Source organism: Neltuma alba, unplaced genomic scaffold (assembly GCF_004799145.2).
Source record: "Neltuma alba isolate B1F8T4 unplaced genomic scaffold, ASM479914v2 tig00001157_pilon, whole genome shotgun sequence".
NCBI lineage: Eukaryota > Viridiplantae > Streptophyta > Magnoliopsida > Fabales > Fabaceae > Neltuma > Neltuma alba.
The window spans coordinates 1-16,456 of NW_021632358.1; the positions used below are offsets into that span (position 1 = coordinate 1).

The following is a 16,456-nucleotide window of genomic DNA, read 5'->3' on the forward strand; positions in this document are numbered from 1 at the left end:
AAGAAAATTAAAAGAAGATCACGACGAAGAATTAAATTTGACGGCACTGACATTTTCTATGGGCAACAAAATCTGAGAAAAGCTAATGAAATATTAAAAAAAAATCACTGCCACTTATTAATTCATGTTAATAGCTTCTACACTTCAGGCAAATAATTGTCGGTTTCAGTCATTCGATCTTAACTTCAATTAGTTATGTTAACTTAACCCCTTAGTTTGACTAACTTAACCAGGCTTCAATTATTCGTAATAATTGTGCAATTCAATTTAAAAGGATGAAAATGACAGTAAATGAGTGTGTGAAGTTTAAGTGCCTTTTCGCATCATTGTGATATCCTACCTCCGGTTCTAATTATAAGAGCTAATTGACTAATTTGAAGAGATTAAGGAAGTAAGTTGAATTAGTTATTTGTCCTAAATAGGTGTTGTCTTTCCTAAAATATCCTTACTAATCAAGTATATCAACTAGAACTATAATTATTAAAAGAATTATCTTAGAAAAATTGAATAAATATGAGAGACAAAGTGGATTGGGCTCTTATATTTAGGATCAAAATAAAAGTCAAACAGGATCTTATATTAAGGACCGGAGGTAGTAATATCCAAATCATCGTCCCAACCTAATTTATATGATTTAAATTTGAAAATTTTAATTAGTTAACTTTTTTTCAGAGAATAAAATGTTACATTTTTATAAGAGATTGTTAAGAAAATAATATTTATTTGTTTTGAATTTTATAATTATTAAAATGTACAAATAATAATATATGGAGGACCAAGAGTTATCCATTGGCATTATTAACTAATTTCTATTGGAAGAAGGAGGACGGCTGGACGCATCGCAACTGTACTTGCTTTTGATTGACAAAATAAAATAAAAACTTTTTATAGTCATTAAGTGACTTTTAATGATTAAAAAATTAATTTAGTTTTTTTTGTGTATGTAAAAACAAACTGTGTTTATTTTTTTTTCACATTAATAACTGGAAAAATCATTATAACTCTAGATTGTTAACAGATACTGCCTAGATTGTCAACAGTTCTCTTTGGGTTATTAATACTCACCATTGAGGTTGTAAATAGATCTTCACATTAAAATGCTGCTATAATCCTATTGGGTTTAGTTAAATTCTTAATGATATCAAAAGCTTCCCATTTTAGTGTTAAAGTTGTTGTATTATACTATTTGGTTATAATTTACGCTTATATGGAGGTTATATAATTCTATAAAGTAAGTTGTTAACGGATACTGCTTAGGTTGTTAATGCCCTCTCATTCGGTTGTTGTATAGTCGCTGTTGAGGTTGTAAATGGATCTTCGCATTAAAATATTACTATAATCCTATTGGATCTAGTTAAAATTCTTAATGATATCAAAAAGCTTCTCATTTTAGTATTAAAGTTGTTGTATTATACTATTTGGTTATAATTTACTCTTATGTAGAGGTTATATGATTCTATAAAGTAAGTTGTTAACGGATACTGATAGGGTTGTTAATGCCCTCTCATTGGGTTGTTAATAGTCATTGCTGAGGTTGTAAATCGCAATGACAGAGCAAATGTGAATCTGAAATATGAGGGGCAGTAATGTCATTTTACAAATTGAAAATATTACTCTGAGGTCCCTTGAGACCTGTCAGTGATTTTGACATTTCGTGGGACCTCAGAGTAATAATTATCTTTCTGTGGGACCTGTATGTAATTTTTTTTTTTTTTTTGCCGAAGAAATTCCATAACCAAATGAATGAAGACCACAAATTCCCCTAATTTCACTTTATATTCCCTATTATTAACACCATATTTTCTTAATTTTTTGGGAAAAGGTGCATATTTTTTAGAACCGAAAGTGTTGGCTTTCTCAGAAATATGCAACTTTTCTTTTTAAAAATTATGAAAATATGGTGTTAATTATGAAAGTTATTTCTTTTTGTGAAAAAGTTTTTTCCTCGAAAAAATGACATGTTTTCAAGAAAAATTGCGATTATGTAGTATTATGAGAAACTCGTCACTTTCTTTTTGATGTGTGGGGGATATGGTTTATAGAACCACGAAAAAAAAAAACGCAATATATTCTTATTATTATGCTATTTATCACTTTCTTTCCCATGTCATGCTTCTAATCCTATTATTTAAATATGATATTGACAAAAAATACAAGATATTTAAGAATGAATAAAAATGTAATTTTACCTCTAATTTTATTTCTCACATTTAATTTTATTTTTGACATTTTTAATAGTATAACTTTAGTCATAATTTTTTACATAATTTAGTCATTATTTCTTTTGATGTGATTTTTACTTGAGAAATAAAATTGTGCTTCTAAAAATATCAAATATAATTTTTTATCTTATTTATAAGTCACTTTTAACATTTCTTACATAAAGTAAAAAAAATCTTAAATTTTATTACCTCACTTTTAAAATTCAACAATTTTTTAAATTTATTCTTATTTCATATTGATTATATCTTGTATAGATAAAATTAAGGGGAAGTTGCAATTTAAGACTTTGGAATTATAAAAACGCAGATAGAGATCCTTAACAACTTCATTTTGAGTTATGACAACTTCAAGAGTCCCTATCTGCGTTTTTGCAATTCCAACATCCTAAATTGCAATTTGCCCTAAAATTAACATAATAAAAAATAAAAAATAAAATTATATATTTATATTAAAAAAATATTCCCACCGTACGCGATTTAAAAACTGGCTTCAGTCTCTGTCATACAAACAGTGGTTAGCCCAAACTGCTTGTGGTGGAAGAATGCTGATGCGACACATCACTACGTGTCATGACAAGAGAAACAAAATAATAGGTCAGAGTCAGATAGCTCTATTGAGCGTACGGGGACAGCCGACTTGCTGTCGGGTTTACGTAAGATGCTTTTTTTTGGGGATCAGGTTAAAAGATCTATATTAACCAATAAAAGGTTGTAAAAATCAAAATAGACCAACCCGCATGATCATGTGTCTGCTTCTATTTTTTAATATTTTTTTTGGACCGAATATCTCTGTCTTATATGAAATAAAGATGACATGGTGCTCTCTTGCAAATAAAAAAGCATAAAAATTTGGGTTTGATTTCACTTACAAACTTAAATTGTTAGTACATGTTCTTTTAATTTTTTTTAAAAAAAATATAATAACATAGAGATCAGCAAAGCCAACAAAAGAGAGAGGGTGGGATCAAGAATTATTAGTTTGAATAATAATGAACACAAAATTCTCTCTAATTATTGCTGTTCTCAAATTAAAATATGTGACCCTACTTAAATTTATACAAATTAAACTTGACGAGGAGTCAAAAGAAATTAGATAAATCAACATTTCAATTAGTTTAAACTGTTTCATCCTTTTATTTGCACCGACCATTTCCTTCAATATTTACTCTCGCTCTTCTCTATATATATTTCGCCGCTTTAATTTATTAATCTTGCTAATTCTTCTGCTTTCCTCTGTGCGTGTGTGTATATATATCCATGCTTTCTTTCTTCTGGCGTATACATGTACAATGACCTTGTGTGTATAGATGAGAAATTAAACTTATGGCCAAGGTTATTTGAATCCTTAGCCTTGGCATGTTTTGTTTTGTTTTTGTTTTATGTTTTTTTAGATGAAATGATGAATTATATCATATATTACATTATAAATAAGGTCTTATTTTTACGAGAGGAGTTAGTGTATTCGTGTGTGTATACAAAACAAGAGAAGTACATTTAGAGGTAAGCATAAACCGTGGCCTGTGTTTGATAACGTTATAAACGTGGAAGTCACGTCGCTTTGGGGGTCCATGAAAAAGAGCTAATCAACCAATAAAAGGCTGCAACAATAAAATAATATAATGCGTATAGACCCATCAGTTTGTTGATCATATAAAATCCACAAATTTATATGGCGTGTTCGGTAACAATCGAACCCAACAAGAGAGGTGGGGTGACCAAGCATTATTGGGTTGAATGACAATGGACCCAATCTCTATTCTGTGGTGTCAGATTAAAATAATATATGACCCTACTTAAATTTATATTAACATATGCTCATTCAGTTCTTAAAACTTATTTAACTAAATTAATTAGATTAAGTTAGTTATATATAAAGAATATAACATGTTTTTTTCTAAAATATTATAATCATCTTTCTTAATATTTTTTCTTCCTCTTCTATATGATTATGGTTGATAGAGTATTAATAGAGTTAACTTAAAAAAATTGATAAATATAAAAATAAATATTATATTTAGGACCAAGATTAATTTAATAATTAGGTCATATATTAAGGAAAGGAAGTAGTATATAGATACTGACTAGTTTAGTTTAGGGGGAAAAAACTTGGTCAAAGAGTCAACGAAAGTTAGATAAATCAACGTTAATTATAGCAATTCCTTGAAGTTACTCTTATTACTACTATGTAGTGTTCGGAGTCTCTTTTCTTCATTCTTCATCCTTTTTCCTCCTCTTCTTTTTCTAACTATTGGATTAACATACTTTAACAGTTTAGATTTTAATTTTTATAAACTATTCATAAAAAAATTTTAAAAAAAATATTTAGTGCATTTACAAACTATTAGAAGTAAATTTTAATAGAGTTTGTAATTTATTATTTATTTATTTTTTATAATTTCATATTTTAATAATAGTTTTAAAAAGATTTAAATTTCAACCGTTAAAATATTAATCCAATAGTTAGAAAAAGAAAGAAGAGAAAAAAGGATAAAAAGAAAAGAAGAGAGGTTTTTTACTGATCTCAATTAATGCGTCGTGTGCTTGGCCCAACTTGGTCAATAATGCTTTTATTGTAGTTATAATTTCTTCGTTATTTTATTAATGGATTGGAAGGGGAGTAATAGTGGGTTTATCTTGACAATATAAAAGAGTTAAGGGAAATTATCTGCATATAAGTTAAAATTTAAATGGGTTACCTGCACAAATAAATAAAATTCAAAGGAGATATATATGCATGACCAATAATATGTTATTTATTGTATGGTGAAATAATAAACTAATTAAGAAACAGGGGATATTTGCAAAAATTTTGAATTTAAGGGGTTTTTTAATCAAATATTAAGGATAAGAAGTTATTTAAACATAGCTCACATTTTAGAAAAATCTCATATAATTTAGTTATTGGAGTTTTTCCTTCGGACTTTCTAACCTAATGACACTAAGTACCTCTTAAGTACTCTCCTGATCCTTGGTATACAACCTAATTATTGAGTTGATCTTAGTTATAAATATGTAAATTTATTATATTTATCAATTTTTTTAAAATTATCCCTATTAATATTCTCTCAATCATAATCAAATAAGGAGGAAAGGAGGATAGTAAGATAATTATAGTATTTTTGCAAAAAACATGTCTTAATTTTAATAATTAATTAACTTATCTAACCTCTTTAATCCAATTAAATTAATTAAATAAGTCCTATACTAAAAATCAGGGGAGTATTTTGTAGGTGTGGTGCTGCGAGTTCAATCCTTTATGTGTATATGATAGGTATATATGTGAGTTTTCTTCTATTAGATGAATAATGACAAAAAAGTTATTAAAGTTTTTAACAAGTAGTTAATAATTTTACAGCCTAGCAGTATGAAAATTTTCCTGTAGGTAGAAAGCCGCATATTCCACCCTGTTTATAATTTTACGTCACGCTAATTTAAGTAAGAAAGGAAAAGGTTTTCTATATAAGACCCACACAAGCAAGCTTTGTTCTGCCATGAAAACCCGTAGTTGAAGCAGAAGAGGGATACAGAATGTCTTCTATTGCTGCTTCAACATTAGTTTCTGTTCCTCCTGCTTCAACAAAACACGCCAATGAGTCCCACATCGGAAGACGCTGTGCAGAATTTCATCCTTCTATTTGGACCGACCATTTCCTTCAATATGCCTCTCACTCTCACTCTTCTGTATATAAAATTTACTGCTTTAATTTATTCTTGCTAATTCTTCTGCTTTCCTCTTTATATCCATGCTTCCTTTCTTTCTGATGAGTACATATATAATGACGGTGCATGTGTGGGCAATTAATCTTACGGCCCAGATATTTGAATTCTTCAAATCATGTCACAGTATATCTTCTCTCAACATTTTATGATCAATTAATACTGAAGCTTTGAGCTTCTCTTATGTTAGCTCACTCTTACATCACTTACTTTTATGTTTTAACATCTTTTTTTTATTCTTTTGCTGTTTGAGCTTAGTAAATATTAATTTTTAAGATCCTCTAACGATGTTATTAAGTGCTCTTATAATTACTTTTTCCATTTTTTTCACATCTCGGCGCACGTTGATGGATTTTTTTCTTTGACACTGCCGGTACACAGAAAGTTAATCATAGTGAAACAGTGCAACACGTCGAAACTCTGAAAGAAGAAGTGAGGAAGATGCTGGTTCCTACCAATGAGAAGCCCTCAATTTCAAAAGTTGAATTGATCGATTCAATTCAACGCCTGGGTCTGAGATATCATTTTGAAAGTGAAATTGCAGAAGTGTTGCAACAAACTCACAAGCAATACGTTCAAAATGGCCACTTAATTCTTGACTCAGACCTATGCTTTCTTGCTTTGCTTTTCAGATTACTGAGGCAAGATGGATATCTCATTTCACCTGGTATGTGTGTATATATATATATATATATATATATATATATCTGCCTCAAGATTGAGTAGAAAATAAATGTCGAATGACTTAAATGATAAAATGTTTTAAAATCGTAACCATTTGTTGTGAATATTTGTGTGCAAAACAGATGTGTTTAGTAAGTTCACAGATGGAGAAGGAAAGTTTAGTGAAAGAGTTAGCAACGATGTGGAAGGAATGCTGAATTTATACGAAGCTGCTCATCTGAGTATTCATGGAGAAAAAATCTTAGATGAAGCAATGGCTTTCACTTCCACTCAACTTCATGCCATCACCAAGACTGTTGAACCAAACACATTTCTTGCTGAACAAGTTCATAATAGTTTAAGGCAATCTCTCCATAGGGGAATTCCAAGGTTAGAGGCTCGAAAGTATATTTCAATCTACCAATTACGTCCTTCTCACAGTGAAGCCTTGCTGACCTTCGCAAAATTAGATTTCAATGTCCTTCAAACTTTGCATCAGAAAGAAGTTGCAGAGATTTGCATGTAAGTCCTTGAACCTTAGAGTTTTTTTTCCCCCCCAAATTGCAAGGATATCGATACGAGTGGACCTAAGCTGACGGGACAAGTCTTCCAAGCAGAACTGAGCTTAATAAATTGAAACCACCCATATATTATAACTTATGGAATTGTCTCTTTGCGCTTGAGCCCATGACGCACCATGCTTCTTTCACGCTGCGAGAGGAAACTGAGAGCTTAGAGTAGCTAGTGACAACGATAGATCTAAACCTTTTAGGTTAACTTAATTAATTTCTGGCTATGTATATAGCTAATGGGTTTTGGGGGGTTTATATGGATCAGGTGGTGGAACAGCTTGGATGTTGCCAGAAATCTATCATATGCAAGAGATAGAATTGTGGAATGTTACTTTTGGATTCTTGCAGTTTATTTTGAGCCTCAATACTCTTTAGGCAGATTGATACTCACCAAGATGATGGCCGTTTTGTCCCTGATTGATGATACTTATGATGCTTATGGAACCATTGATGAGCTGACCATTTTCACTGATGCACTTGAGAGGTATATATAGTACATATATTTGGTTCTAATGTATTGTTTTTTAATTAAATCAAAGTATTAACCGATCAATGATTGTATAAGGTGGGATATTTGCTGCTTGGATGATCTCCCAGACTACATGAAGTTACCTTACGAGGCACTGTGGAATGTTTATGATGAAATGGATCAGTACATGAGGAAGGAAGGAAGAGAATACAGCATTAGTTACGCAATATCTGAAGTATGACCAAATGAACCAAGTCACAGTTTAAGGACTTAGTTATAATCAAGTCAAAAATCAAAATACTAATTTTTGCAATAAACAATTTGGAAAATTAAAGCTCTTAGTTATATACAATTACGCAACATCTGATGATGTAAGTTGATGGCAGGTGAAGAAGGTGGCGAGAGCCTTCATGAGAGAGGCCAAATGGTTAAATGAAAACTACATGCCAACAACAGAACAGTACCTTGAGACAGCAATGATAAGTTGTTGTTATTCATTGCTCTCAACAGTATCTTTCTTTGGGTTGCGACATCTTGCCACTGAGGACATGTTCAAATGGGTTACAAGTCAGCCTAAGCTTGTCAAAGTTTCTTCCCTTATTTGCAGAGCCATGGACGACATCGTCTCTAGTGAGGTACTTAATTATATGACATATACATAATTAAAATGAAGATCCTTTAATTTGGTGATTTTGAAACCTTTTAATTTGTGTGCGTACAGTTTGAGCAGAAAAGAGGGCACGTTGTGTCGGTTCTTGATTGCTATATGAAGGAACATGGTGTGAGAAGGCAAGAAGCCATTGAAGAGTTTCGTAGGGTTGTTAGTAATGCGTGGAAGGATATGAATGAAGAACTCCTTAGACCTTTGGAAGTGGACAGGCCTTTTCTAATGCCACCTCTGAACTTAGCTCGTGTTATGGACGTGCTTTACAAAGAAGAAGATAATTACACTCATGCCAAAGGCATCATGAAGAATTCCATTACAGCTTTGTTGGTGGATCCTGTGCCTGTATGAGCATCGACCTCATTTTTCTCATATATTTATATTATTTCCAGTCTTTAATATAATATCTAGTTAAGTTAGGCCTTATACTAAAGACCGGAAGTAGTAGTTTATAGTCTCCTTACTCCTTATACATACTGTCGGAGTAGTATTAGATGTTGGTTAATAAAAAATTGGGATAGCTACTATCCTAAGTTTATATAAAGGATTATGGCTTAAGAGTAATATAAAGAGGCTGGATCCTTACCTAGAGAAAGGTTCCCTTCTCATATTTCCATGTTGGTGTTAGTGCACCTTTTAAACATGGGTTTAATTGTTTCTATGTTCGTCACTTTTAGAGGGTTGATTGTTATTTGTATTGCTTGATCTCAGCATTTTATTAATGAAAAAAAAATGTTCTTTTTTCCTCTTATCTCGTGATTAACACACATGACCCAATATGAAGGATAATGAATAAAATTAATCTGTACTCCCTGCCATTTTAATCTGTATAAGAGCTATTTAATTGATTTGGATAGATTAAGAAATTCACATAAATTAGTTAATGAGAACAAATTATTTACATGTAATATTATATTATGTATTAATTTATAAGTTAGTAAATTAGTTGAGAGAAAAATGATAAATATGAAAGATAAAGTAAATTGATATTCTATATTTAACACCAATTCAACTTCTAGCTAACCCATATATTTGATACTTTTGGATTTTTTTTCCTCCAAATCTTCTTGCGATCTTGATGCCCTACTTTAATTTCTAATACTGGCATGTGATTAATATTTGAGCTTTACCCTTTCTTATTGTAAGAAAAGAAAAAACACAGAAGGAGAAAATTAAAAGAAGATCACGACGAAGAATTAAACTTGACGGCACTGACATTTTCTATGGGCAACAAAATCTGAGAAAAGCTAATGAAATATTAAAAAAAATCACTGCCACTTATTAATTCATGTTAATAGCTTCTACACTTCAGGCAAGTAATTGTCGGTTTCAGTCATTCGATCTTAACTTCAATTAGTTATGTTAACTTAACCCCTTAGTTTGACTAACTTAACCAGGCTTCAATTATTCTTAATAATTGTGCAATTCAATTTAAAAGGATGAAAATGACAGTAAATGAGTGTGTGAAGTTTAAGTGCCTTTTCGCATCATTGTGATATCCTACCTCCGGTTCTAATTATAAGAGCTAATTGACTAATTTGAGGAGATTAAAGAAGTAAGTTGAATTAGTTATTTGTCCTAAATAGGTGTTGTCTTTCCTAAAATATCCTTACTAATCAAGTATATCAACTAGAACTATAATTATTAGAAGAATTATCTTAGAAAATTGAATAAATATGAGAGACAAAGTGGATTGGGCTCTTATATTTAGGACCAAAATAAAAGTCAAACAGGGTCTTATATTAAGGCCCGGAGGTAGTACTATCCAAATCATCGTCCCAACCTAATTTATATGATTTAAATTTGAAAATTTTAATTAGTTAACTTTTTTCAGAGAATAAAATGTTACATTTTTATAAGAGATTGTTAAGAAAATAATATTTATTTGTTTTGAATTTTATAATTATTAAAATGTACAAATAATAATATATGGAGGACCAAGAGTTATCCATTGGCATTATTAACTAATTTCTATTGGAAGAAGGAGGACGGCTGGACGCATCGCAACTATACTTGCTTTTTTTTTTTTTGATGAGTAAAAAAAACCACATGAGCCTATCACGTCAGATGATAGCTGTCCCTCCTCACAATATCAACGATAAAAGCAGGAGGTTGAGAGAAATAAAAGAAGCCGTTAACACTTTTCAAACCCTCCTTAGCGATAGCGTCTGCGACCTCATTCCCTTCACGACAGCACCATGCGAGGTTGGCATCCCACTCTCTGTTCATTAGACTCAAATCTCCTGCATGATGACATCTTCCGCTTCCCCAGTCACGCCACAGTTATGTACTCGCTCCACTAACTCCAAGCAATCCGTTTCTAGCACGATACGACGATACCCACGATCCCATGCAACCTTCAGCCCCCATAATACACCACTCAACTCAGCCATGTAGCTGCTACCTGCATCTAATTTATACAGGAACCCACCCAGCACATCCCCTTTACAGTCTCGTATCACTCCTCCACAGGCTGCAGAAGCCCCTCGGGGAGACGCGGCACCGTCAACGTTCACCTTCACCACGCCAGAAGGTGGTGGCACCCAACAATTCATGGCCTCCATCCTTGCATTTGTTGGTATTAAAGGCTTGGATCCCCATCTGACCAAAGCTTGCACCTTTGCAATAACGCAGCGAGGAGCCTCCAGCGCATTTTCAAAGACCCTCTTATTTCTTACCAGCCAGATTTGCCTACACACAATCCCAAACACCACGTTCCAACAGGACCCTTGCACCTCGAACCTTTGAGTCAAGTTCCAGCGAACCCACCCCTTCACATCTGTAAAGGAATAGAAACTCATAGAATAATTACTGGGTAGCATCTGCAGCCAAACTTCCGATGCCTCATTACAGTCCCGAATTACATGTAGTGTAGTTTCCAATGTACTGCTGCATATTGGACAAAGTAATGAAGAGGACATTCCCCTTCGATGGCGTTCAACGTTCGTCAAGATTTTGTCTTGAGTCATTAACCATAAGAATGACCTGCATCTCTGGGGTACTTGTAGCCTCCAAATCTTCTTCCATAACCACTTTAACGAGGAGTCACCACGTTTACGAATACAATCGTACGCAGACCTTGTCGTAAACTCCCCAGAAGACGACCATTTCCATGAAGGTATATCAGACGTGGCAGTATCAATAGGTAGAGACATGATTGTCGACACCACATGCTCTGGTAAAAACCTCAATAGACGATCCATAACCCAACGACCACTTCCGTCTGAAAAGTCAGACACAGTAACTTCCAACATACTCTCGGACATTGGCACTTTAGCAACCGAACATAGTTGATCAAAACCTGGACACCAGTTATCTCGCCAAAACTTTATACTCTTACCATCACGCAATGACCACTTCAGACCTGAAGAAACAGATTCCCAACAGCGCTTTATCCCTCGCCAAGCACATGACCCTGGCTTCCTGGAAACAAACTTGGGAAGGATATCTCCCCCACATCCATACTTCTCTCTCATGAATTTAACCCATAGAGAATCTCTCTTCTTATGTCTTTCACATCCCCCATCCCAGTTTCATCATATACGCATCGTTCTGCTCCTTTGCACTTCTTATGCCTAGACCTCCCTCCTCTTTCTTTAAGCAAACCTTGTCCCATGCTAATAAATGCACTTTTCTATCTGCTGTAACACCACCCCATAGGAACTTCCTGCACCTTTTGTCTATATCACCACAAATCGATTGTGGAAGAGGAGCCGACTGCATGGCATACGCTGGGATGGAGGTCATAACTGAAGAAACTAGCGTTGACCGAGCTGCAAACGAAAGGGACTTTGACTTCCAGGTGCTTAGTCTGGTGTCCATTTTGTCCAAAATATATTGGTACGTGGATTTGGCAACTCTTTTATGATGAATAGGGACGCCTAAATATTTACCCAGATCCGCCGATCGTGTAAACCCCAAGAAACCGCTAATTTCAGCAGCTCTGTTATGGTTTACGTTAGTGGAGAAGAAAATTCGAGATTTGAGATTATTAACCTTCTCTCCGGATGCAACACAAAAATCATCCAAACAGGCTTTAATAAGCCCTGCTTGTTCTAGTGAAGCCTCTGCAAATAGGAACAGATCATCAGCAAAAAATAAGTGCGATACTGGTGTGCCATGCTTACGTAAGCGGAACGGCATCCAACTCTCATTTTCCACTTCAGTTTGAATCAAATGGGCTAGTTTCTCCATCACCAAGACAAACAAAAAAGGGGAAAGGGGGTCACCCTGTCGTAGCCCTCTAGACGGACTAAAACTGGTCCCATGTCTCCCATTCCAAAGAAGCTTCATGTCAGCAGTAGTTAAACAGGCCTCAATAATATTTCTTACCGTTTGTGGAATCCCAATCTCCATTAAACACTTGGAAACAAAAGCCCATTTCACACGATCATATGCTTTTTCTAAATCTATTTTGATAGCCATGAACCCTTTCTTCCCTTTTTTATTCTTCATTGAGTGAAAGATTTCTTGGGCTAGTACAATATTATCCACCCCCTGTCTCCCCGGAACAAAACTGCACTGGTTTGGAGAAATTATTTGGGGCATAATAGCTCTAAACCGGTTAGCTATAACCTTTGTCAAGGTTTTGTAGATCACATTGCACAAACTAATTGGACGAAAATCCCAAATTGTTTCTGGGTGTTCAACTTTTGGGATTAGAATAATGTTCGTACCATTCACGCTCCTAATTTCTGAAGTCTGAGTTGACATTTTACGCACCATATCTGTGACCATATTTCCAACAATATTCCACTGGCTTTGGAAAAACAAAGGATTTAAGCCATCAGGTCCCGGAGCCTTCAGAGGTCCCATAGCAAACAAAGCTTGTTTCACTTCAAAACCACTAATATTGCTCGCAAGGTTTTGTAATATTTCCTCATCAACCTTAGGGAACGTCCTACCAAAGTTGATATCCACACAATCGTGGCCATCCTCAGTATACAAGCTTTTAAAGAAAGTTGTACCTGTTTGCATAATTTCCTCAAAATCATACGTCCATTCTCCGTCTTCCTTCTTTATGGCTTCAATGTAATTTCTCCGACGCCTGGTATTTGTCATCGCATGAAAATAACGAGTGTTACGATCCCCATCTGTGTACCATGAACATCTAGAACGTTGCAACCACATCACCTCCTCCTGCACAAGTAGTTGCTCAAATTCATCCCAAACTCTTTGTCTCTCGATTTCAAGCCATGACGCTGCATTCTTGGAAAGTTTCTTGTCCAGTTCCTCCATTCTTCTAAGCAAAACACTTTTTCTCTTATTTATGTCTCCAAAAACTTCCTTATTCCACTGGGACACGTTCTTTGTAAATGAGCAAACATTCTCATTCCACCCACGTGAGGTCACCCAGGAGTTTCGAACACACTCTGAGAAATCATCATGAGAGACCCAAGGGGCAAAGAATCTGAATGGTTTCTTAGCGTTATCGAACTGCTTCCTTCTCTCCATTTTGATCAAAAGGGGGTTGTGATCTGAGTGGAACCGGGGAAGGTGCGTCACAGTTGCATGGTTAAAAGCATCCAACCAACTTGTTGATGCCACAACTCTATCAATTCTGCTAGCACTTCCTCCCCTACTCCAAGTGAATTTGGGTCCATAGAAATCAATGTCAACCAAATGACTGTTCAAAAACCAATTACGAAAATCCTTATCTGGAGCCGAACGTCGTCTAGCTACCGACACCCTCTCGTCTTGCCGAAGCGTTGCATTAAAGTCCCCAGCAATACACCATTTATTAGTGCCACTGCCGGCTATATCACCCAGATAGCCCCATAAACTCCGTCTTTTGGCGACAGACGGATTTCCGTACACTATCGACAAACTCCACTCCTCACGAGTTCCTTCATTCATTACTCCATGCAGGACCTGGTCATGTTTCACCTTTACCGTAAACTGTACCTCCTTCCTCCACATACACCAAATCCCACCACTAAATCCCTCACATTCTACTATTGCCACTTCATCAAACCCAGTCCGTCGAGCGAGAGTCACTGCTTTTTCCCCTTTCTGCCTGGGTTCCAAGATTGCAATAAATTGTAGCTTATACTTCCTACAAAGTTCCATAATTAACTGTGCAAAATATTTTTTCCCGACCCTCGGGAGTTCCATACTAACATGTTGATCATCATGACAAAACGTTAAAAAAAAAATAGAGAACTTATTGGCACAACGAGGGGCCCACCATGCTCTCCCCTTGATTATCTATATGCATCCCGTGCTCCACGCCTACCCCAACATTTGAGAGTGGATTAGATCTAACCAAAAATCTATCATTCCCAAGTGCACCCGGATCCAAAAGATCGTCCTCTTTCACCATATGCTCCCCCTCCGTAAGCCCATGCGATGGTGTTTTAGCTCTAAGAAGCCCATTGCTTTGCGGTTCTGAATCAACCTCCATCACATTACAAGCCTTACTGGGCCCCACTTCATCTTTAGTAACTTGATTATTGAGACCCAATTTCTCTTTAGCCCGTAAATACGCCTCCATGGGGTCAACCGTTGTTTTTGGTGGGGCCAAAACAATCTCCTTATTGAACACAGACGGCTCATGATTTTTCTGCACAATTAAGTCCTTCCTCGATCCTCTCACTTTCTCCTTTAAAACTGGCGTGACAGCTGTATCAATAATACTCACCGGTGACTTCACCTTATATTTCTCAACTGGGACCATCTCTAGCGCCGCAAATCGTGACCCCATATTAATGCTCTTGATGTCGCGTCCTTCATGCCGCTGGTCTCTCCCCTTCCCATCCAAACCCCCTACCCGTTTTCCCCTCCACGGCCTTTGAGCCACCATCCAGCCGCCGTACTGAGGGCTTTCCTTGCTTGAGTTCCCTACCTCGTCCACCACCGTGGCAACAACTTCCTCCTCTCTTCTCTGCCTTCCCTCCGAGCAGTAACTTGAGTCGTGACCATATTTTCCGCAGTTGAAACAAATCCAGTGTAGCCCTTCATATTCAACCTTTTTCTCCTTCCCGTTGAATAGAACACATGGCTGAAGTGGCTTCGTAAGATCAAGATGGACACATATTCTGGCAAATCTCCCTTTTGTTCTTCCTATGGTATTTTTGTCAATTTTCAGTACCTTCCCTATTTGGCTTCCCACCACATGAAGAATCCCAGTATCATAATAATCCATAGGTAGCTTTGAAATTCTGACCCAAGCTGCTACAGAAGTTATCACCTCGTCGTCGGGGTCAAAGTCTTCCTTCCATGGCTGGACACTGATATAGTGATCATACATAAGCCACGGACCACCTGTTAGCGCACGATCATAAACTTCCTGATTACCGCATGTAACCAGAAAGAATCCAGCACCAATATCTACAGCCTCGACGTCGCCCCACAGTTGCTTTGCCTTTGCCCTCAGAGCATCCTCCCTAACCATTCTCCCTAACACCGTCACAATGAGGGATCGACACCAACGTTTAGCAATTGTAGCCCTGAACTCTGGAAGTAGAACAATATTCGGTCCTTTCGGTGTCTGCTCCACCTTAATCCGTGATTGTCGGCCCTCCTCGTTCATCCACCACTCATCCTCGTTCTCCTCATCCATAACCTGAGCTCCCACACCCTCCAAACTCTTTTCCTTCATACATGCATCCCTATAAGTCTTCCGCTTCTCCTCCTCCACCTCATCGTCCATCACCTCAACTGTTTCCATCCAACCCTCAACTCGTGGAACAACCGGTCTCCCCTTCGCCACCACGTCTGGTCCCGTCCTAACCTTCTTTCGACTTCGTGCTAAAGCGTCCTCCTCCTCTGATGACGAAACCACCGCCTCTCGCATTCTTTCCTCTGTATCACCTTGCCTTCTGCAACTATACTTGCTTTTGATTGACAAAATAAAATAAAAACTTTTTATAGTCATTAAGTGACTTTTAATGATTAAAAAAATTAATTTAGTTTTTTTTGTGTATGTAAAAACAAACTGTGTTTATTTTTTTTTCACATTAATAACTGGAAAAATCATTATAACTCTAAATAAAAATATAATTATCAAAAGGTTCCTATAATACGTGAAAAGCATAAATCATGTTGTCATTTGGTACTGGAAACATATCATTCACTTGTTATAAAAAATTTTAATAATTACCATATTTTTTTCTGAATCACATAATGGTTTTTCTTTTATATTTTTTTA

At 35.6% G+C, this 16,456-nt stretch overlaps 2 protein-coding genes across 2 annotated transcripts; one reads left to right on the forward strand and one right to left on the reverse strand.

Annotated features, from left to right (window-relative positions):
* The first annotated feature begins 5,740 nt into the window (after nucleotides 1–5,740).
* On the forward strand, nucleotides 5,741–8,695 carry LOC114752236 ((-)-germacrene D synthase-like). The gene is made up of 7 exons (XM_028940963.1): nucleotides 5,741–5,903; nucleotides 6,321–6,606; nucleotides 6,746–7,124; nucleotides 7,440–7,658; nucleotides 7,740–7,878; nucleotides 8,030–8,278; nucleotides 8,365–8,695. Exons 1-7 carry the CDS (start codon nucleotides 5,751–5,753, stop codon nucleotides 8,656–8,658), a joined length of 1,719 nt encoding a protein of 572 aa, XP_028796796.1. The 5' UTR covers nucleotides 5,741–5,750; the 3' UTR covers nucleotides 8,659–8,695.
* A 5,775-nt stretch (nucleotides 8,696–14,470) lies between these two features.
* Nucleotides 14,471–16,102, reverse strand: LOC114752196 (uncharacterized). Its single transcript, XM_028940926.1, has one exon. The coding sequence runs from the start codon at nucleotides 16,100–16,102 to the stop codon at nucleotides 14,471–14,473; it is 1,632 nt and encodes a 543-aa protein (XP_028796759.1).
* Between the last annotated feature and the right edge of the window lie 354 nt (nucleotides 16,103–16,456).